A 24,050-nucleotide genomic window follows, 5' to 3' on the forward strand; every position below is an offset into this window, starting at 1 on the left:
CACTAGTAGTGACAAGGAATGTGAAATATCTGATGTTTGTAGCAGTGATCAGTCTTCAACAGTATCTCGAAGCTGTAGGTCCAGCTCTATACATCAGAGGGGAGAGCAAGATTCACAGTCAACAGTTGCTCTGAATCTGAAGAATCAAAGTGACAGTGAAACGGTTTGGAAAAGAGCACACATAAGTGACATGTTTGACTGGAAAGAAATCGATTTCCAACCTTTAAACCATTACTTTGATCACTAGAGTTCAGGACACAAATGTCAGATGGATACTGACTCAAGCATATTTTCATTTTTTTGTGATGTTTATGTGTGAAGAACAGTTGCAATTCATTGCAGATGAAACAAATCATTTTTATGTTTACACCGGAGAAAATACTACAGAATGTGTGAATTCTTGACTGTGAAAATGGAACGACACTGGATTTCAGGAAATGAATTGTTTTGTTGCTATTTGCCTTCTAATGGTGCAAGTTAAGAAATTAAAATTAAGTGATTATGGATCCACAGATACAATTTTGGACACACCAGTTTTCAGCGAAATTATGTCCAGAGACCATTTTTGTCTACTTCTAAGAACGTTACACTTCAGTGATAACTCTGCAAGTACTGGAGGTGACAGTCTATTTAAAATTATGACGATTGTTGATAGAGTTTGTAAGACATTTCGTAATTAATTTCATCCACATCACAAGCTTTGTATAGATGAAAGCCTCTTGCTGTTCAACGGACAATTATTTTTTAAGCAATTTATTCCAACTAAGCAAAGTAGATTCAGAATAAAGTCATTTACTGTGTAACTGCCAGAGTTGTTATATTTTGGACTCTATTGTACATACAGACGCAATAACAGAAATTGGGTTCCAAATTTTAGGGAAAATTGGTGACGTGGTGGTAACTCTTATGGGACCGTATTTGGAACAGGTCACATTTTATATGTCTCTAATTGGTACTCCAGCCCAGACCTGTTCCTTTGGCTTCACAACCATGGAATACCCGCATGTGGCACTGTTCGTAAGAATAGATGCAACATGCCAAAACTGCAGAAGAAATTAAAATGAGGAGGAACTAAGTTTAAGTCTACTGACAAGATTCTTGCTATCGAGTGGTGCAATAAGAGAAAGATGTTCATGTTGACCACAAGACACACAACACAAATGATTGAAACAGAGAAGACTGACGGAAATACTGGCAAAAGAAAAAAGAAATCGTAATGTATTTTAGATTACAGTTAAAGTTTGGATGCAGTTGACCGTTGTGACGTGTTACTGAGCTCATTGTGATAAGTGTTTAAGACAGTGAAATGGTACAAGAAATATTTTTTTCACGTTCTGTATTTGTGCGTTTTAAATGCTCATGCTCTCCACCTGTTGGTAACAGTGCGAAAAATGGCACTTGCAGAATTTCTCCTTTCCCTCGGAAGGGAGATTGTAGAAAAATATGCTACAGAACAGGAAAAAGCTGGTAGGGGGATGTGCTACGATGACGAGAATCCCCTGCAATTCACAGTAAGACATTTTCCGGCAGTTACTGTGAGTGAAGATTCATAGAAAAGTACGCTAATGTACAGAAGTGTGGTTTGCACAAAACAGAATGTACACGGGGAAACCAGATAACAATGCAAAACTTGAAATGTTCCATTATGTGTTGTACCCTGCTTTGAGACTTATCATACAAAGAAGCATTACGAATCATTGGGAACTAAATCTGAGAAAATGTATTGACGCTTCTGAATGAATTATTAAAAAAAGACAAAAAATATAAATCTATTTTTAACTTTGCCAGTGCCGGTCCAAAGCGTGGATCAAAAAGAAGGATGGGAAATAGATGCATCGAGTGTAAAATTATTCAAACAATGCTCGACTACTTCATATGTAGCAGTTTACTGGCAAATGAACGGACTTGATGATTGAGTTGGTGCAATATCTGTACTGTGGCAAATGTAATTACACCAGGTAAATTGTGCCAGTATAACAAAACCCATATATTAATCTATGTATGATACATTTAAAATTTTAACGTGTAACATACAGTTATATTCTTTTATCATAATTGGTACCAATATACATCACATTTGGTCTGTTTTTACGGAAGGTAGATAACTGTTTTATGGTAAAAAGTGTTTGTTTAAATATTAATTAATTAACTGACGAAGAGGAAGCTTTATTCAAGCAGCAACTTTCCTGCTAATTTTAGTGTATCAAATTTTATCTTGAGAATAGATAAATAGCTTCTAGCAGTTAATGTTGTGTGTCATGGCTGCTACTCTTCGTTAATGGGTAGCTTAAGCCATTTTGCACCTCTCAGGATTCTTTTTCGTGATAAAATCTTCGGAATATGATGGCTGAATAAATGAATGTTCTTGTGTCTAGGTTTACTGAAGTGATTCGTGGTAAAGAATTGGAAAGAATGTTTAGAGAAGAAGGAGTTATAGATGAAGACGACCAGGATGAAGGAAGTGAAGAATCTGAAGAGAAAATAAAAGCTGACAGTGATGCTGTTGAAGGTAGGTTTTAAGTTTTTAAAATAAATACAAAATTTCCAAAGGCATCTCAGAGCACAACCTGTTTTTTTGAACTTCTAAAATGAGCAGTTATTAAAATGTTTTATGTACAGATGTTACTAATCATATTAAACTTCTTTTATAATTAGGTGATTTTTATTTGATTTTTATTTTGTAGGAGCTGAAATTATAGGCCATCTCGAAACACCTGAAGGTCAGGATCTAGGTGAGCTCGTAATTGTAAACAAAGCAAAAGGGAAAGGCCGTCCAAGGGGCAAACGCCGTAAAAGTCGTTTCCAGTGTGAGATATGTGGCCGATCATTTCTCCATCGGCGACGTTATTTCTTACACAAGTAGGTTCCATTAATGGATTTTGATGTCTTGAAAAAATTTACAAAGTTGCAACAGCTTACTGTGTAATCATATATGAGTGTAAAATTCAAATACACAAACAGTGATTTGAATCCATGCTCTTAAATATTGGAACTCCATAATAAAGGAAATTGTTGATATATAAATGTGCCCTAACAGTGTCGATTGAGACTGGCTGCTTACTGAGGAGCGGCTGGTGATTTTAGTAATTTTTTCTGTCACTAAGAATGAACAGTGGGTTGGAAGCAGTTCTTAGCTCTGCAGAATGAAAATTCATTCTGAAAACAATACTTCATGCTTTAGTCATTTCTATGCTATTTTCAATCTTTGAGATGTGTTAGTCCTGCAAGGTATATCAGGGAACTTGTGTAAACTTCAGAAGGTCGGAGAATGGGACTGGCAGAGCTAAAGCTATGAGGACGGGTTGTGAGTTGTGCAGTTGGTGGAGCCCTTTCTCTCTAAGGTTTGAGTCCCAGTCAGACACCCAATTTTAACCCTTTAGCTGCTACAGATGTGATCTCTGCATCCTGTGCTGAGTGCAGCTTTGTTGTGATTGTACTGCTCAGCAAATGCTGAAACCTGTGCTGAGAGACAGCATTCCGGCCACTATGAAATACTTATCATCCAATTTTAAGGAAGTATTTGCCAAAAAAACTTGATTTTTGCACATCTTACAGTTTGAAGTCTTATCTCAATAAAATAATTCAATTTCTTCCCTGTATATGTCATAATTGCTGTGCTGCATCAAATGAAGTAAAACAGTGCATGAAATTTTAAGGAGTTTGCACATGGGATAAACTGTGTATTGTGGGTTTTAGCTCCTACATTGCAGTATATGAAATGTAAACAAGACATCGGAATTTTGTTTGAAAGTAGAACAATATCTCCTTTCATTCTTGAGCTATTGATTTTTATGTCTGATGGACTGTTGAGGGCAGCTCTTCCATTTCCATCCCTGTGAATCAGGAATTACGTGGTCATAACAATTGAACAATATAACCCCATTTTTACGTTCCCGGAATTAATGTTTTCCTGTCGTTTCAGCCATTTTTTTTCATTTCCTATGTCCACAATGTTAATTTGCACCTGATTTTGCATCAACGTATTTATAATTTTCCCACAATTTATGCATTACAGAAAAGTGTGCGTGGAGAAAAAAATTATGTTGGCCGTCCAGTAGTGCTTATAAATTGCACATGAAGTTTCTTTACACCAGAGCACTATACTCAGTGGATTTGAACTGGTAAACATGTCACAGTTGGAACAATTTGTGCCGTATCTCTCGCCGCTGCCAAGCTCTGCATGGCATTGTGGCTGATTGAAGTAATTAGATTAGTTCGAATAAATATATTATTACCGATCACAACAACCATTTTCAAACTGTGTCTACTACGCAAATGCATTTTTCTGATTGTTGTGATCATCGTGTCACCCCAGTGCTGGTTATGTAATGTTTTGAAGCTGTGTAAAGCATGTTTTCAGAATTTATTCTAGTTGTCAAATGCAGTATTTACATTTTTTTTGCACAAACAGTGTGAGTGATAGTTTGCTTGTGTGTGGTTTTGTACATAACTTAGGAGGCACAGTACCTGATAAGTTCAAAAAGATAACCACAAGAGATGCAACACAATATACTTATCTACATATTTGCAATTTACAACAAGAAAGAATTCTCGAAACACGATGTGTTAAGTATGAAAAAATATGTAACTAGTGCAGTATTTCATTATTTAAATAACAAATGACAGCTGTAGTCTTTCAAAAACATCGATTATAACATATGAAATTAAGTCAAACATTCCTATTTCCTGGACAGCTATCAATTCCAGTTATATCAGCAGATTTTATTAGATAATAAACCCTTATTAGATAATAACCAAGTCCCTGACAAGTCTTTTGATGCCTGTTATGTCCATATATCACACATAAAGTCGAAAATGCAAGGGGGTGTCCTATACATAACTTTGATAGCTTAAAATGTTATTTTCCACATTTTACATTTTCCCGCATTTCATACCATTTTTTAAAGCCTGTAGTAAAGTGTAAAAGCGAGATTTCACTGTATTTTGTAAATGGTTGAAGATATGGAAACATGATTTTTGCAAATGATAGCACATAGAGGCAAATATGTTGTATGATAAATACTCAATTCTTTTTTATCACTGAGATACGGAGGTAACTTATCAGCAGTGTGGTTCAGAACACATACAGCACTAGGAAAACCCAAGCTGCACACATGTGTACATCCAAAGCAGTAAAAGATTAATTTCATCTGTACAGTGGTGTTTATTATTATTATTATTATTATTATTATTATTATTGTACTTCCTTCATGTGGACCAGCTTTAAGAGTAGTACGATCATATTTGAATTTTATTGTCAGTTACTCATCTATTGAACAGGAAGCAGACATTGTATAAACCTTCATTTTCTTAGGATGAATGTGTTGGCACTAATCTGTCAGAATGAAAGAATTTTGTAATATGTTGGGATTCTAGTTTTAATCTGAAAGTAAAACACAGTATGATTCCTTCAAAATTGCTTTTATTACGTATCCTGCTCCAGCATAACAAAAATAATCTTTCTGGGCTTAGCTGAAAAACTTACTCCTTGTTATCATAAAACTGATAGTAGATTACAGTGAGCATATAAATGTTAAGAACAAGATAACATTCTATTGAATACAAATGTTTCTACAAAGTTTCAGTGCTCTACATCACTTGTTTCTCGTAGGGGCCCCTCTCAAGTAGCAAAAGTTTAATTAGAATGCGCCTGTACTTAGTGTGTGTATTTCTCCATGACAAATAAGTTCACATTATATCACTCACCATAATGTAGCAGAAAATACTGGAAACAATAGTAAAATGCAACATAACCACATAATACACACAACCACATTATGTTTACAAGAAGAGAATGAACAATAGCTTCCTGATGACATTAAAAATGGAACCTGTTTACATATTATTTGCATTTTCATGATCTCTATCTGCAAAGAGGATAATATCAGTTCCATTGCAAAAATAATACTTTGCTCAGTGTATTTTTGTACACTTACACACATTATTGTGAGATTTCTTTTTAACAACCACATATATGCTCTCTTTTCAGGAGCTTTCATAAAGGTGTTAAATATGAATGTACTGAATGCCAAAAACGCTTTAGTTGTAAAGAATACATAGAATTACACCAGAAGCAAACTGGGCATACTGGAGAAGGTAAGTGAATATGATCAACATGGCTGTTTCATTCACAGAAGTGATGTCTTTTATGTTTACCAATCATTGTTAAACAGGCATTGTTGAGGGGCTAGAAGATGGGGAGAATGAAGAACACCCTGAACTTAAATTAGAGACCAAGTTCACTTGCGAGCATTGCGACAAGGCGTTTATGACAAAACATAGCTATGAGGTAAATCAAAATACTGTTACTCTCTGTACAATACTGTAATTTGTGCACTGTCACATGAATTTGAAAGTGCCTGTTTGTGCTTAATATCTTGCATTGATGATGTTACTATTATTATTATTATTATTATTATTATTATTAAAGTAGTGGATAAACTAATTAAACTGCATTAGTACTTTTGATTGATTTCAGAAAATATCTTTCATGAAAAGATTCAGAAAGTCCGCATTTTTATCTAAACCTTATAAATTACTGATATGGTTATCATTGCTTGTCAAATGTTTTGTTAACAAGAAGTTATGTTTATACATGTCCTTAACCCAGCATTTTGTTTCCAGATGCACATTAAGGCGATACACGAGGGCATTAAACCATACGTGTGCGAAGTATGTGGGAAAACATTTGCATATGCAAATAGCATCAAGACCCATATGGCAATACATGAGGTAAATATGAGCCAGCCTTGCATTTATCTAGGCTGTTGTAGCTTTTCATGCTTTTCTCAATTAATTATATTAAGGTCTTGTAGTAGGATGTGCTGTCAAATGTATCTTACTTTCAAAAAATGTACTTCACCTACTACTGTTGCAAACAACACAAATAATAGTGAGACATTATCTTGTGTAATGTAAAATAACTAGTTCATAAGCTGACATGTGCTACATTGGCTTATAAGAAAATTTCCCTTGCCCATAGTGACACTCACACAATGCTAGGTTACAGAAAGCTGGTTGACACCTGAAATTGATAGCAGTGAGATTTTTGGGGAAAATTTAAGAGTACATCAAAAAGATTGGCTAATGAGAAATGGAGGTGGTGCATTTGTTGCAATAGACAAAAAACTTAAATCCACAGAGATAGAAATTGAAGCTGCTGTGTGGTGGTTTAAGCAAGACTTCGGGTGTGCATAAAATATTAACTGGATCCTTCTGTGATCGACCAGACACATCTCCTTATGTAACAGAAAACTTAAGACAGAACTTCAGTTCACTTGGACATACATTACCCAATTGTACGGTAATCATCAGTGGAGACTTCAATCGTCCAACAGTTAATTGCGAAAATTATGTTATTTTTATTGATGGTCTTCAAAAGACACCGTGCGAAACATTTCTAAGTGCCTTTTCTGAAAACTACCTGGAACAAATAGTTAGGAATCCCACTCACGACGAAAATATATTGGATCTAATGACCTCTTTCAGCACATCGACATCGGTATCAGTGACAAAGACGCGGTTTGAGGAAACAATGATTACCAAAGTACAAAGGCCAACTAAACCAAGCAGAACGAAATATATGTTCAATAAACTAGATAAAAAGTCAATAGTCATATCTCAGTGAGGAACTGGAAACTTTCAGCACAGGACAGGAAGATATAGAGGAACTGTGACCTAAGTTTAAAAGAATAATTAACCATGCACTGGATAGATAGGTACACAGTAGACCAATCCATAATGGGACGTGAATCTCCATGGTGTAGAGTCACTGTAAAGACACTTCTAAAGAAACATAGACCATTGCATAATAGGTGTAAAACAAAGCATCGGACTGTAGATAGAAAGCTGCTGAATGAATGAAACTTATTTGCTTGTCAAGCTAATAATGCATGAAGCCTTCCATCCCTACAGAATATTGTCAAACAATCTTTCACAAAACCCGAAGAAATTCTGGTTATATGTAAAGGTTGTTAGTGACAGGAAAGTTTAATGTCCAGTCACCTGCAAATGAGACTGGAACTGAAATTGAGGGTAGTAAAGCAAAAACAGAAATGATCAACTCTGCCTTCAAATGGTACTTTACAGAGTAAAAACCCAGGGGGATTGCCTGAATTTAATCTTCATACCACTGAAAAGATGAGTGAAATAAGGGTTAGTGTCAGTATCAGTGGTGTTGAGGAACTGCCGACATCATTAAAATTGAACAAAGCTCTGGGATCTGATGGAATTCCTACCACATTTTATACCCAGTTTGCAACTGACATAGCCCTTCTGTTAACTACAGTCTATCATTGATTCAGAGAACAAAAAATCATGCCCAGTAGTTGGAGGAAAGTACGTTGTCATACCTGTTCACAGAAAGGGTAGTAGAAGTGATCCACAAAACTGCCATCTGTATACTTGACATGGATTTGTTGTAGAATCTTAGAACATATTTTGAGCTGATACATTAGGTATCTTCAACAGAATGACCTCCTCAATGCCAGCCAGTGTGTATTCCGAAAACATCGATCATGTGAAACCGAACTTGCAATTTTCTCACGACATACTAAAAGCTATGGATCAAGGCAATCAGGTACATACTGTATTTCTTGATTTCCAAAAATTGTTTGACTCAATACTACATCTCTGCTTATTATCAAAAGTATGATCATATGAGTTATCAAGGAAATTTGTGACTGGATTGAGGACTTTTTGGTAGGGAGGATGCAGCATGTTACCTGGATGGAGAGTGAGTGTCAAATGTAGAAGTAAATTGGGTGTGCCACAGGGAAATGTGTTCGGACCCTTGCTGTTTGTGTTGTATATTAGTGACCTTGCAGACAATATTAATAATAATCTCAGAGTTTTTGCAGATGATGCAGTTATCTGTGATGAAGTACTGTCTGAAAGAAGGTGCATAAATATTCAGTCAGATATTGATAACATTTCACAAGTGTTGCAAAGATTGGCAATTTGCTATCAGTGTTCAGAAATGTAAAATTGTGCACTTCACAAAACAAAACAAAAAAAAGGTAACCTGTGTATAATATCAGTGAGTCACTGTTGGAATCGCCCATCTCATACTAGTACCTGGTTGTAACACTTTGTAGTGATATGAAATGGAATGATCACATAGGCTCAGTCATGGGTAAAGCAGATAGAAGACTTTGGTTTATTGATAGAATACTGGGGAAGTGCAGTCAGGCTACAAAGGAGATTGCTCACAAATCAACTCATGCCATCCAGCCTAGAATATTGCTCAAGTGTGAGAGACCCATACCAAATAAGACTGAAAGGGGATATTGAAAGTATACTGACATACGTAGAGGGGCAGCACAAATGGCCACATGTCTGTGTAATCCATGGCAGAATGTCACAGAGATACCAAGAAAAACTGAACTGACAGATTCTTGAAGATAGATGTGATCTATCCTGAGAAAGTCTGTTAACAAAGTTTAAAGAACCGGTTTTAAATGATGACTCTAGGAGTGTACTATAACCCCTATTGTATCACTCACATAGTGATCGTGAGGATAAGATTAGAATAATTACTGTGTGCTCAGAGACATTCAAATAGTCATTCTTCCCGTACTCCATATGTGAATGGAACAGGAAGAAACCCTAATAACTGGTACAATGGGATGTTCCCTCTGCTATGCACTTCACGGTGGTTTGCAGAGTATAGATGTAGATGCTATACAGTTTTTAATAAAAGAAGAAAGAGAGAGAAAGATTTTGGTCACGTTATCCACTCACAGATCTTTCCAATCTGTCTATATTTCACACATACATCATCTCTGACACAACGTTCTTGGCTCAGAAATCCAAGCAACTGTGTCTCCTCAATTTTTTTTTCCCTTGATTTTTTACTGTATAATTCCCACATTTATCACTATACACACTTGATGTTGATTGTCTCACTTGAGGCATAAGATTGGTGTTTACTCTCATGATGCTTACTGTATTTAGTTAAAGTTCACCCTCCAACAGTGAGAAGTTGCAGGCATTGCTATGATTGCTCAGTCTATTAACACCATTTGTATTATCATCTACACTTCAGACGGAGCAGTTATCCTGATAACTCTCTCAGAGATTAAGTTTAAGTTGTAGACAGACACAATTAAGACACTTACACAAAGCTTTCATCAACAACCTTCATCAGCACAAGGAAACACGCACTGGTCTTACAGATAAGCAAGCACATTCTGCGTGCATATGAGTGCCAACTCAGGCAGCTTGGGGCAGAGCTGCCGGAATTGGTGGTCATGTAAGCATGAGGTGTGCTTGCATGTTTGTATGAATGGTGTGTTTCTCTTTTCCTGATGAAGGCTGTGACCAAAAGTTTTGTATGAGTATCTTTTCCTGTTTGCAATGTATTGTGTCTTCTTTACGATAAGTAGTAATCTGCCTTTTCCTACATTGTTGATATTCCTAACTGGAGTTTCCATCGTTTGATTTCAAAGTGTGTGTTCTTTTTATTTAGGCCTATTTACTCTAAGAAGTGCCAGCATGATTAGCCTGTCCAGTCACTCGTGCATGTTAAATAGCCAGTTCAGGGATATAGTGTCCACCTGTCAGATTAATGACAAGGGTCTGTACAGCCAGCCAAGATATGGTTTTATGCAGTTTCACACATCCCACTAAGGGAATGTGGGGATGGTACCCAAGCCCTACCTCAGCAGGAAACTCGCCCATTTTCACGTGAATAACACAACATGTAGATAGTTGGGGTACACATATTCTGTCCCAGGGTGTAACAAGGTGCCGGTGCATGACAAAGGCACAAGTAGTAGTACCAGTTGATTACTTCACACCATGCTGTTAAGAATTGTTGTGCGGGACTGTGCACGAAATGATCCAACATTTGTTTTGGCATTAATTTTTTAAGATATCGTTGTTGTTGTGTGTAATGTTGGCAAATGTGAGAAAGCTCATGGGAATTAGTGTCTTTTATTTCTGAGTGCACAGTTTGTATGTCATTCTAATGATGGCTGGGAAAGGAAGACTGACAGTTGAACACCATGTTAAAACAGTGTTGTTTTTTCATGAAACAAAAAGTTAGTTGCTTTTGCAGGTGCACATTTGAAAACTTGGTTACCCTCGTTTCATACAACAGACTTTACAAAACATTTATCGTCTGTTTAAAATTACTTCATAGTTGATGTCTGTCACTTGTTGCTTCAGTGTTGCCACATCAGTTTCTGGCTACTGCTTGGATACAGGTGACAAACAAACACCACAAGTCATTTCACAATTGCTGTTAATGTGTAATGCGGAGCAGTGTTGAAAATGGCCACAAGATACTGTATGGCAGAAATGAGAGACAAGTTGTCGACAACTCATTTTAAGTGACTGATGACTGAACTGCGACAGGAGACATGATTTGTAGCCCTGAATTTAAACTCGTATCCTAAGCTAACCACAAACTTGAAACACGCAGTGTATCTGAGAAAGTAGTGGTCAGCACTCTGCAGCAGAACTTAAGTCACAGTCACTTTGTTCACATCTATTAAAGCTAATCTGTGAGCAAATTCGCCACACAAAGTTCAGTTGCATGGCTCAAAGCAAATTCATTTCTTGCTCCTATTGGTTACCTGAAACTATCCTACCACTGGCTACAAGAGCTGCCGCATTACCAACCATTGCAAAGTGGCAACCAATGTGGCCCCCCCACTATGAGTGCAAGATCAACATCACTCATCCACCTTACATTTTTAATACACAACTATGCACTTTGCATATGGCTTTGTAGAATCTTTCAGTATTTCTATATCTTCACACAGGAGTAATCAGGTGGAGCAAGTTATGATTAAATGTTGCATTTCACGCAAATAGCAAATTTTACAGCATATTAAAATAATTGAGTTAGCTTCAGTTTCTGTGAGCAAGCCGCAACACCCCCTGTGCGATGAAACGAGGGAACAGCTGAGGTGGGGGCGGCTTATAGTGGCCTCCATGGGCAGCCTGAGAGAAAGCCAGCAGACATGCCACCATCGGTGGGCAGCAGGCTTTGTGTATAGGACGGGTGTAGGGTGGTGCCCTTGTCCCACACCGTAAAACTCCGTTGTGATTTCTCTACTATGTGGAAGGCTGGCCCGGACTCAGTTGTTTGTGGCCAAGGCACAGTATTAACACAAAATATGGGCCTGGCACCACTATGGACCATGTTGGTGTGGTGCGCTACTTAAAAGCACCTCACTCCCCAGCTCTTGGTGTTGGATTCTGCAGAAACATTCTGATGCCTCCCAGAAGCCAGCCATTGGTTGAAACTGTGTGATATGAGGCAGTGATTCCCATGCACAGAATGTTTGGAGGGAAGACAGGATTGGCAGAAATTTTGATCCAAGATGATGATTTATTAGCCGCTAGTGCAGAGTAGGAGAAACTGAGGCTACACTCGATCTGAGAAAAGGGATTCATGTTGTGACTGCTTTAGCGAGCAGTCAGAGTTGTATTATCCTCTAAGGAGTATGGAGGAAGTAGTTTTACCTTGGAACACATTGGTTACCGCGATCATGCATCGTCGTAGTTGCTGCTCTGTTAGTTATCCACGTAGCAACACATCAATTCAGGCAGTCGACAGCAACACTGAGTATAGCTGCCGTTATTTCTAGTAAATATACACAGCACCGGCATACTTTGATCAGCCTTGCTCCACCTTGCTAGAGTGATAGAACTTGCGACATTTGATAACCAGTTTGCATCATTCATGATCGCCACTTTGTCATTTTTTTGTGATAGACTTGTGATAGGATACACATAGAATTTTGTGCAATACTTATGCATAAGGAGAGTACCAACTGTCACACAAGCTATTTCAAAGTTTACTGTGTAGACTTTAACTGTTCTCTTTTTACCATTTAGGGAAAACTTCTAGTAACAGTCTTAATTTGTCTCTGATGAACTGAGTAAATTCAATAATTATTGTGGTCCTCACAGCACATATCTGTTCATATTATCCATCCTTTGGCTACTACCAATCATTAATTTTGGAGGGTTCTTAAAAAAAGGTAAAGATTTACGCAATCTTATATGAGGAAACTGGTCACACGTGAGTTAGTTGCATAGCATCATAAACATAGCAATGTCTGATAGTGTATTGCGCAATGAAATATATTCCTCTCTTGAATTAATTATTTGAATTTCAATTCTCAATTGCAAACAACCTCGTTGGCACTTCGTTGCGGATTATAGGCAATACAGGCAGATTCTAGATGAAAAAAGAGTGATTGATAGAAAAACAAGAGCAAATAAAGTCAGCACGATAATGGAAATGACGTGGCAAAGAATTAGAAATTTAAAAAAAGACCAATTAAAACAATTAATTGAACAAAAATAATAATTAAACTCTTATGTTTAGAAATAAAAAAAATTTGCCCACTGGACAAGATTCGAACCTACAACTTTCTGCATGATAGGTTAATACGCTAACTGCCTTATAGAATAACTCTTGAGTTTAGGGCATTATGTTTTTGATGATGATCACATAGTCGCAATGATGAATTTCAGCCTTCAAGAACTTGGTTTCACGCCATATCATGAAAAGCTTATCTAATGTAAGCTGATAACCACATCAGTGTTTAGTTAAAGCTATGTATGAAACGTTACATTAGCATTCTGTGTGTGTGGGGGGGGGGGGGGGGTTGTCATGTATGACAAAATATGAAATAAAATTGCCAGACCCATGATTCTGGATCCAAGCACATCGAGAAAGAATGCCGGACAGGGAATTTGAGGAGAACTGACCAATTGTTGTGGCAATTTGACCGTGGCAAACAGTTTGCATGTGACAGTGTGTGCTCGCATTGGAGGAAACCAGCTCCAACGCTTGAAATGTCAACTGTCAAGTAATTTTAATGAGACTGTAATAATGTTGGTTCACTGCTTGAGAGGACGCGCAAACGGCCTGCTGCTATTCGTTCTCCACAGACTGTCAAAGCTGTCAGGGCAGTGTTACTGTGAAGCCAAGGCAAATCAACAAGGAAAACGACAGCACAGCTTGGGATTTCTAGTCAATCTGTGCAGCGAATTTTAAAAACTGATTTGCGTTTGTTTCCTCACGAAAAAACTGTTGCTTAAAATAAGAACAGAAACAAACATCGAAGAACAAAACCAGATGTGCTTCATGAAAAGCTGCATCATGCTCCAAGAATTACTGTATGGGCCGCTATCTCAAGTCATGGGGTAATAGGACCATTCTATTTTGGATCATACTGAACATTTTCTAAACATTCTGCAAAACAATTTTGTTTCTAAGCTTCTTGTAATTGGGCTTCAATTAGAAAACCAGTTGTTCATGCAGGATGGAGCCAAATCACACACAGCTAATGTTGTCTTGGACTTCCTGCATGAAATGTGTAAGGCAAATGCCATTTCAGGCAGATATTCTAATCATTTTGCCTGTGGAGAAAACTGGCCCACCAAACAGTTCAGATTGGAATTACTGTGTATTTATTTATTTATTTTGGGGAGGGGGGAGCGGAATTCTAAAGAAATAGATTTTATCTAAAACATTCTCATACAGCGTTAGAACTGCAACTGCTGGTGAGTGAGGTGTTCAATGAGATAAACAATGATATTTGCCGGCGAGTAATTCAGAATATAGAAGTTCATGTTGAAGAAGTTTGTAGACGTAATGGTGGTCATATTGAACATGTCATAACCAGAACATAATCTTCAGGTATATTGTTAACATGTTGTATTTTACATTTATGTATTTCAACTGAAACAAATATTTTTTTTACAGAAACAAATGGTGGATCATTTTGTGCTCCAACCTGTGTACATTTACTCTTTTATCATTTCCTTTGCCTTATCTGGGCCATTTTTCACAAATACTGAAACAAATTTTGTGTCACTTGTGTATTGGAATGTTGTTCTTGACCATATATTGTCTTATAAATTGTCTTGGCTGCATATCTTGCCGCAAGCAGAAAACCTCCAAATAATATACCTTTAGGTCTTAATAGTCCAGTTGTCTTTGTCACCATATTGGAAATGTATTTACTTTGGTTCACCTTTTCTAGTTCTCATCAGCTTGCACTCCACCCCCACCCCAAAGCCCACTCTTTTTCATGGTTTCCACTAGGAATAATTGTTTTGTGTGTTTCTTTTATTGCTAACATGTTAACCAAATCTGAACAAAAAAAAGATACTTCATAATTTGAAAGTGAAAGGCTGTTTAGCAATTCTAATATTTGAGTGTCATCAAATTGTACAAGGTCATTTTAACAATCTTTTGGCTGTTGTGAACATTTCACTGGTCATTGTTATGCCATCATTTTAAACTGGAATAGCCAGAAAAGAGCTGAGCACACAGTTTTAAATACAGTTCAAGCTCTTAGCATTTTCTGACATTGTGAAAAGAGAATGGAAAGCTAAATTTTAGTGGAAGCTAGGTACTGCAGAAATAATTCTTTCTTTTTGAGGGGAACAATGGTCTCGTACTTCGTCAAGGGTAATGCCAGTAAACACAGTTGTTGTACCAACAAAACAATTGAGCAATTGCCATGACTGAATTATTGAAACACTTTTCAAAAACAAAGAATATGTGACTAAACAGTAGGAAATGTTCATAGGCACTTAAGATTTTATTGATGTGCTTTTTTCCCAGATTCAAAAATAATCATGTTGTGGATTTTGACCAGGCAAGCTACTGGCCAACATTAAAATGACAACATATCTTGATATTAGCATGCAAAAGTTTCTTGGAATAAGTGGGTGATAATTCATTACATAAAGCGCAAGATAAACCTGCTACTCTTCACTCATGGGATCTGAAATATACATCTCTAAAAAAATGTTAGTTCAAAAAATTTGTAAGACTTGGGTATTACTAAGACTTCAGTTAAGAACATCAATAACATATCCACACTGAATGGTTTTATTGCTGTGCCATGGTAAACAAACAAACATTTTTGATACTATTCTATAACTAACACTCGTAAACTTCATCATCTGGAACAACTGCCTGATTCAGTACAGTCAAATTAAATATTTGGCATCATTGCTTGTTGAAGAAGGAAGCACAATAACTGCAATTAAATACTAATACTGTTGAGTAGCTGCATGCCTTTTTTGTTGTTGTGGTCTTCAGTGCAGAGACTGGTTTGATGCAGCTCTCCATGCTACTCCATCCTGTGCAAGCTTATATCTCCAAGTAACTACTGCACTCTACATCCTTCTGAATCTGTTTAGTGTATTCTTGCTTTGGTCTCCCTCTATGATTTTTACCATCCATGCTTCCCTCCAATACTAAATTGATGATCCCTAGATGCTTCAGAATGTGTGCTACCAACTGATCCCTTCTTCTAATCAAGTTGTGCCACAAATTCCTCTTCTCCCCAATTCTGTTCAGCACCTCTTCATTAGTTGCATGATCTACCCATCTAATCTTTAGTATTCGTATGTAGCTTTTATTCTATTCTTGTCTAAACTATTTATCATCCCTGTTTCACTTCCATACATGGCTACACTCCATATTCCTTTTTGCTTGCTTAATTTATTGCGTTTTTATATTTTGGCCTTCATTAATTAAATTCAATCTGTCTTCTGTTACCCAAGGATTTCTACTAGCCCTCGTCTTTTTACCTACTTGATCCTGTGCTGTCTTCACTATTTCATCTCTCAAAGCTACCCATTCTTCTTCTACTGTATTTCTTTCCCTCGTTCTTGTCAATTGTCCCCTAATGCTCTCCCTGAAACTCTCTACAACCTCTGGTTCTTTTAGTTTATACAGGTCCCATCTCCTTAAATTCCCACCTTTTTGCTGTTTCTTCAGTTTTAATCCACAGTTCATAACCAATAGATTGTGGTCATAGTCCACATCTGTCCCTGGAAATGTCTTACAATTGAAAACCTGATTCCTAAATTTCTGTCTAACCATTATATTATCAGTCGGAAACCTTCCAGTGCCTCTTGGCCTCTTCCATGTATACAGTCTTCTTTCATGATTCTTAAACAAAGTGTTAGCTATGATTAGGTTATGCCCTGTGCAAAATTCTACCAGACGGCTTCCTCTTTTAATTCCTTACATCCCCCCTCCCCAATTCCATGTTCACCTACAACTTTTCCTTCTTTTCATTCTCCTGCTATTGAATTCCAGTCCCCCATGACTATTAAATTTTCATTTCATCATACATTTCTTCAACCTCTTCGTTATCTGTGAAGCTAGTTGGCATGTAAACTTGGGACTACTGTGGTAGGCGTGGGCTTTGTGCCGACCTTTGCTACAATAATGCGTTTCGTAGTAGCTTACCCACACTTCTATTTTTATTAAACCTACTTCTGTGTTACCCTTATTTGATTTTGAATGTATAAACCTGTATTCACGTGACCAGAAGTCTTGTTCCTCCTGCCACTGAATTTCACTAATTCCCTCTATATCTAGCTTTAACCTATCTATTTCCCTTTTTTAAATTTTCTAACCTTCCTTCCCGATTAAGGGATCTGACGTTCCATGCTTTGATCTGTAGAACGTCAGTTTTGTTTCTCCTGATAATGATGTCCTCCTGTGTAGTCACCCCCCCCCCCCCCCCCCCAGAGATCCGAATTGGGGGGGGGGACTTTTTTATCTCTGAAATACCTTGGCGAAAAATTATGGCTGTATTTTCCCTTGCATTCAGCCATTCACAGTACCAGCACAGCGAGGCCGTTTTGGTTAGTGTTACAAGGCCAGATCAGTCAATCATCCAGACTGTTGCCCCTGCAACTACTGATAAGGCTGCTACCCCTCTTCAGGAACCACACATTTGTCTGGCGTCGCAACAGATACCCCTCTGTTGTGGTTGCAACTACGGTACGGCTATCTGTATCGTTGAGGCACACAAGGCTTGCCACCAATGGCAGAGTCCATGGTTCATGGGGGGAGGGCGTTTATACTACCAGAAACAAAAACAACCAAACACCGTCTCAACAGGCCTTGAAGGCCCAGTGATACTAACCAGCCGCTGTGTCATTCCGGCCCTTAGGCATCACCAGTTGTGTATGTGAAGGGGCACATCAAGACAGAATATCCCCATTTGCTGTGCTATTGCTCCTAATATAAATAAAAGTTTATTTCCTTCTTTCTTTTATGTATCTGATACACATATCACATATATATTTCTAAACTTTGTTGAAGAAAGTATAATTTACATATGGCTGATGAGAACAGCGTAAATGTTTTGTGTAGTAACATTTTCATTAAAGTTATATTAAGAATTGAAGTTGTGTGAAAACCATCTGCACTTAAAAATATGAGCCTTCTAATAACTGTTTTAGGGTTACCTGTCTCATTTAAAGCCCTCTTTCTACACTAAACAAAGAACACTTTACATATTCTCAATTTTATACTGGCATGCCTAAAAATCTGATCCATAAATAGACTCTAATCTTCGTGCCATTTTAAGAAAATATAATCAGTAGTTAAACAAAATAACTTCATGACCAGAAGTCTATATGCATTTCTTTTCATTCTGGTCTTTTACGTTGTTAGTGCATATGTAACAGCTCTTAATTTCAACTTTTTGTAACAACTTTCATATGTGAGTCTGTAGCTGCCATGAACAATGATGCAGTCTGTCTTCACTGGGCTACAGTAAGAGTTTATTCAGTGAATCAGTCTACATTCAGCATTCCATGAGCAAATTTCTGTGAAAGCAGTAAGCAGTATAAATGACAAAACTCTTTGAAGATTGTTGAACTTGTGTGTAAAACTAATGATGAAAGTTTTGTATGGAAGCTGATCACTTGTGAAGTGTGGACAATGACAGCTCATCGTATTCAGCGGCAGTGTCTTGTCTGTATGTAATAGGCATAGAATAATCACAGCAACTTTCCTTTTGCCCTCTGCTGAAGTCTGCTTGACCACATCATTTGGCTGTAGTATGTATCCATGCTAAAACCGCAGCCTACTCGAGGCCTATAGTTCATACCTACGGCTATATGCTCCAGTCACTGTTGTTTCTGATGCATAATCAGAATAGCCTTGTTGATGAGTCTGCAGTGAAAGCATTTGTGCTCTTTTTATGATGTCAGTAATCTCCATTTTGGTACTAAGCCTGCGTTACTCCAGAATCTTTTTCATGTCTTCTAGTAATGAAAGCAGAAATGTCTATCTGAATCAGATTCTTGGTTCCTTCCACACTCTTCCCTCAGTGTGATACTCTGTTGTAGTGTATCAATTAATCTGTCGTCATTACTTTTCTGCTGCTTTGTGGGAAGAAGTGAGGGAGTTTGTATGCCACATCCCCCATAGTTACTTTCAGCAACGTCAGTTTCATCCACGCCACCTTGAGTTGCATTGTCTACAACAGTTCCCTTAAGAAACTGTAATTGCTCGAAACACACACAAGGGCTTTCACGCAAAGCTGCTGATCCACTTTTGGCACCTGCTCTGCATTTTAATTCCCTGCTGAAAATTGTCCTAATATTCTTCCACTTCTGCTGTAGAGATTTGCCTGCAAAGAGAGTCTCCATTAGTGGCCCCTACGGGATGAAATTAGGGATGTTAATATGACTAATCTATTATAATAATGTAATAAAATTCCTGGCAGAAGTAGGTGGGTTCCTTTTTTTCATATAAACATATATTTCGTTTCAGATATCAGGCTACAGGATGTACTATGGCAGCACTAAGTCACAGTTTTCTGATCGGATGTAGTACTGTCCGAGAAGTCATATATGAAACTTGCTTGACGATTCGGGAGAAAATGAGACAATCTGCATTTCCAGAATTAAATGAGGAAAGATGGGTTGAAATGGGGAAATGGATTTAATAGATACGCAAACTTTCCCCATTTGCATTGGTGCTATCGACAGGAGACATATATCAGAGTAATAAAACCCTGTCATTCAGGTTCACTTTACTATAATTACAAGAATTATTTTTCGATCGTTTTACTTGCTTTGTGTGATGCAGATAATAAATTCACATACATTGATTTTGGGGCGTATGGAAAATGTAGTGACTCGTATATTTTTAAGAAATCGGTTATGCTTGAAAAACTGCCTGTTGGCTTCTGTCTTGGGTTCGTCAGCCGACCTTCATTTAATTATTTTTCTGACATTTCGCCAGCACGAGTGGCTGGCACTGTCAAAGCTTCACCCTCCATTGTTGGTGGTGAACAGCAGCCGAGCTCGCGGTCGCAGACTATATGTACCTGCCGCAGCCGAGCTCACGGTCGCAGACTATATGTACCTGCTGCAGCCGAGCTCACGGTCGCAGACTATATGTACCTGCTGCAGCCGAGCTCACAGTCGCAGACTATATGTACCTGCTGCAGCCGAGCTCGCGGTCGCAGACTATATGTACCTGCTGCAGCCGAGCTCGCGGTCGCAGACTATATGTACCTGCTGCAGCCGAGCTCGTGGTCGTAGACTATATGTACCTGGCACGCCAACGTCAGAGGGCTTCTCCGCGGTCATTTCCGGTGTGGTTCTCCTCTTGCTACCTGCGACGGTTGTTTGCTGCAGTACAGGAAGCCAGGATCCGTGAGGAGAACCACACTGGAAATGATCGCGGAGAAGCCCTCGGACATTGGCATGCCAGGTACATATAGTCTGCGGCCGCGAGCTTGGCTCCAGTTCACCACCGGCAATGGAGGGTGAAGCTTTGACACTGCCAGCCACTCGTGCTGGCGAAACGTCAGAAAAATCATTAGATGAACGTCGGCCAAAGAACCTGAGACAGAAGCCAACTGGCAGTTTGTCAACAAGTGGCCACGAAAGCCTTAACAATTTTGTATGCATGAAAAACTCCTAAATATAAATTTACAAATGTCAGAGAAAAGCTCAATATCAAACAATGGAATACCGATGCCGTATGTCTTGTCGGACATGAGGCATTTGGTATGTCTGAAAATTTAATGCCTCCTTATGGGGGAAGGAGTTTAACGGACCAAAAAAAAAAAAAAAAAAAAAAAAAAAAAAAAAAATCTTTAACTACTGACTGTCTCGGGGCAGGCAATTTATAGAATGCAAGTTTGGCATTCTGACAAATAAATTGAGAATTTTTCATCGCCCTATGGATGTTCGGGAAGAATTTGCAATTGCCATAATAAAAGCATGCTGTGGTTTACATAATGGTGAGCGAGAAAGAGATGGCTACAAATTTGAAGACACGCTGTACGTCCCTCCAGAACTGGAAATTTTCCCAGGTCCTACAAGTGCAGGGTGCCATTCATTGCCATTCATCAGCATCAGCATACAGAGATTTATTTGCAGATTATTTTACAAATGGAATTCCGCTGGACTGGCAAAACAGAATTGCATTGGGGAAATAATTATATATGTTAATTGAATTGTGGCTATGACTATTCTGCTTTCATGTGAATTATTGTGTACTATTGTTCAGTGTACCATGATACCCTCTTCTTGATTATTGTACCTATAACCATTTTTATTATCTAATAAATAATAAATGACTTACCGAATTCATTCTTTTCATTTTCAGTCATATTCTCGTCACACATTATATTTGTGATTTCTTCCCGTCTTCTTCTCTTCACATCACGGTCACTACTCCTCACAAGATACGTCCTAGATTGCTCTTCGTCTTTCAATTTTTTGAATAAATTTCTCGGTGTCAAAAGCCATCAGGACTTTTGGCTCAGGGTGCAGACAAGGTGTGACTGCTCGGACAAGTGCACGGAGACTGAGGCAGCCACACACTTTCTTTCAGGACCTGCAGCTTGCAACTGGCTGCATGCAGCCGCCTGGCTGTCGTGCAGTCGCCCATGTTCTGTTGGCTGCCACAGCCACAAAATCCTGGCTGCCTAATGCACGGCCTGCAATCAACTGTCATTGTTTTATTGGCTGCCTAGTTTGTTACCAGCCTAACATAACTGTGGTGATTTTTATTGTCCTTCAAAATGTGAAAGTTACTATGTCAAAACCTATTGGAATTGACTCTCCTTCTTTCTGGCAAATGAAAAATCTCAGCATTGCACCTTTTTGAAGCCATTGTCTCATCAGTTTATTCTTTACTCTAATGGAAAAATGAAATGTAAACATCCTTATAAACATGGGCTGTAGTAACATATTTGCGTAGGACAACTGATATGCACACTAAAGATGATCACTGAAAGTGCTGTGCTGTAAATGGAATCATTTGACTTGCTGAAGGGGACCATTGGTTATTGGATACTGGAAATATGGAAGGACAATGTTAGTTTCGTACACTTCATAAAAAAAGATAGTTGTTGTTACAGAGATCCTTGAGTTAGTAGACATTCCAGAGCATCAAAGAGAACAGCTCATACAGTGACTTGAATTCAGCAAGCTGATGCTGTGGGAGATATCCATCCCAGCAATTGCTCAACATGTGAGAAGTCAGCTGTTTATATCTGTATTTGTTATAGTGGTCTAAGGAAGGTGTCTATCATGATCATCATCCTGGTACCGACTGGCATCAGCATACAAACCTAGATGTGGACCGCTGACCTGTTGCTTACATCACATTAACTGCAGTACAAATTAAGACCAGTGTTGCATCTCTGTGGGCTACTAGGACTGCTAGGAGCCAAGTAATGAGCAAGGATGCTGCTTGCTAGGCTCCCTCTGACATCTCAGCACTATCCACCCTGCAACTGATGGTGAGTGAAAGATGTGCCTGAGGGTGCAAAATTGTCCTAGAGGAACAACTTCTACTCAAGTGTAGCAGGCAGCAGCATAAAAGAAGAATTTTGGGCCTCGTGGCTTGGGGGAAACTATGGCTTACAGTGATTCTACACCCCCGATATTAGTTGTGATCAGAGACAAGAGTCAGAATGTTCTATAATACATGAGATTGGGTCCAAAATGTGGATCATTAATACTGCTTCAGGTCATTCGTTATTCAAGAGTAATTTCAGCTGCTGAGAATCTGAGCTAGGTTAATTATTGTTACACAGTTTTTGAGAGTGAAGAAAATGACAGAGCAGGGATATTTAATTGATAATGAAATGTGAACTACAATATTAAAAAATTGCTGTGCAGTGAACTAGAATGTTTTAATAGTCTCATATGGGATCAGACTTAACTCTCTGCTAGGATACATTGTTGCTATGCAAAGTAGCCATTCCAGTAATGATTTCAAAGGAGAAGGGTTAAGTTATACAGAAGGCCAAAATTTAATGTGATGAAGCCCTGTCAATAGCTTATTGCGTATATGGAGGGCCCCATCATCATTAACCATTCCTGTAAAAAATTGGTACTGTCTATTGTTGTCACTTCTGAGAGACAGTATGAGTAGATGACTGGGCTAGAGGACGGACACTGCAACTGGAACCTGACACTGCCAAAGATATAGCTAAACTCCATACTTTATCCTAAGCATTTGTTTACGTTTGTCCCATCCTTGCCAAATGCTTGAAACAGTAGTGTAAAAAAGATAAGGAAAAAATTATGTAGTATTGTGCAGTATATTAAGTATGTTTTGTGTTGCAGGAACCTAAGTCTGACAAAGGAATTCCATGTGAGATCTGTGGCAAAACTTTTAACCACACTAGCTCCTTAATTTATCATAGAGAGGCAGACCACAATAATGGTCGTAGGTTTGTCTGTAATAAATGTGGGAAAGGCTTCAAACATAAGCAGCTCCTACAGCGACATCAGTTAGTCCATTCTGATAACAGGTATGTATTGGTGTCATATTGCTCTATTAAATTGTTTTCATAACATCCTGTGTGACATAATAGCATTGGTTCAGCATTAATGTCACAATTAAGTGCCTCCTATTCAACACACATACTTACTTAGATAAAAAATTCTTTTTTTTTTTTTAGACCATTTGCATGTAAAACTTGTGGTGCAACATTCAAGGCGAAAGCAAACTTGTTAAATCATATGCCGACACATACAGGAGAGAAAAAGTACTTCTGTGAGCTGTGTGGTCATCAGTTCGCACATAAAACTAGTCTCACATTACATTATAGATGGCACACAGGTAAGTTTGCTGTTATTTATCATTACCTTCTGCAATAAGAATATTGTTTTAAGATGTTGATGTTAATATAACTTTTCATATTGTTTCTGTCAAAGACTCAGCAATTACTGTATGGCATACATATGTTTAATGTTGTTTGACTAGTCTCTTTTCTTGACTG

The 24,050-nt window shown here is 38.1% G+C and overlaps 1 protein-coding gene across 3 annotated transcripts in view; it reads left to right on the forward strand.

Moving 5' to 3' along the window:
- The window catches only part of LOC126334658 (zinc finger protein ZFP2-like), a 75,833-nt gene that overhangs the window by 14,599 nt on the left and 37,184 nt on the right, over positions 1 to 24,050 (forward strand). For all 3 annotated transcript variants that reach the window (XM_049997109.1, XM_049997112.1, XM_049997110.1), the window contains 7 exons: positions 2,376 to 2,509; positions 2,685 to 2,859; positions 5,990 to 6,096; positions 6,174 to 6,289; positions 6,625 to 6,732; positions 23,392 to 23,579; positions 23,730 to 23,890. In XM_049997109.1, coding sequence (XP_049853066.1) covers positions 2,376 to 2,509; positions 2,685 to 2,859; positions 5,990 to 6,096; positions 6,174 to 6,289; positions 6,625 to 6,732; positions 23,392 to 23,579; positions 23,730 to 23,890 — 989 coding nt within the window. The remainder of the gene's footprint in view (positions 1 to 2,375; positions 2,510 to 2,684; positions 2,860 to 5,989; positions 6,097 to 6,173; positions 6,290 to 6,624; positions 6,733 to 23,391; positions 23,580 to 23,729; positions 23,891 to 24,050) is intronic.

This window comes from Schistocerca gregaria, chromosome 2 (genome assembly GCF_023897955.1).
Source record: "Schistocerca gregaria isolate iqSchGreg1 chromosome 2, iqSchGreg1.2, whole genome shotgun sequence".
NCBI lineage: Eukaryota > Metazoa > Arthropoda > Insecta > Orthoptera > Acrididae > Schistocerca > Schistocerca gregaria.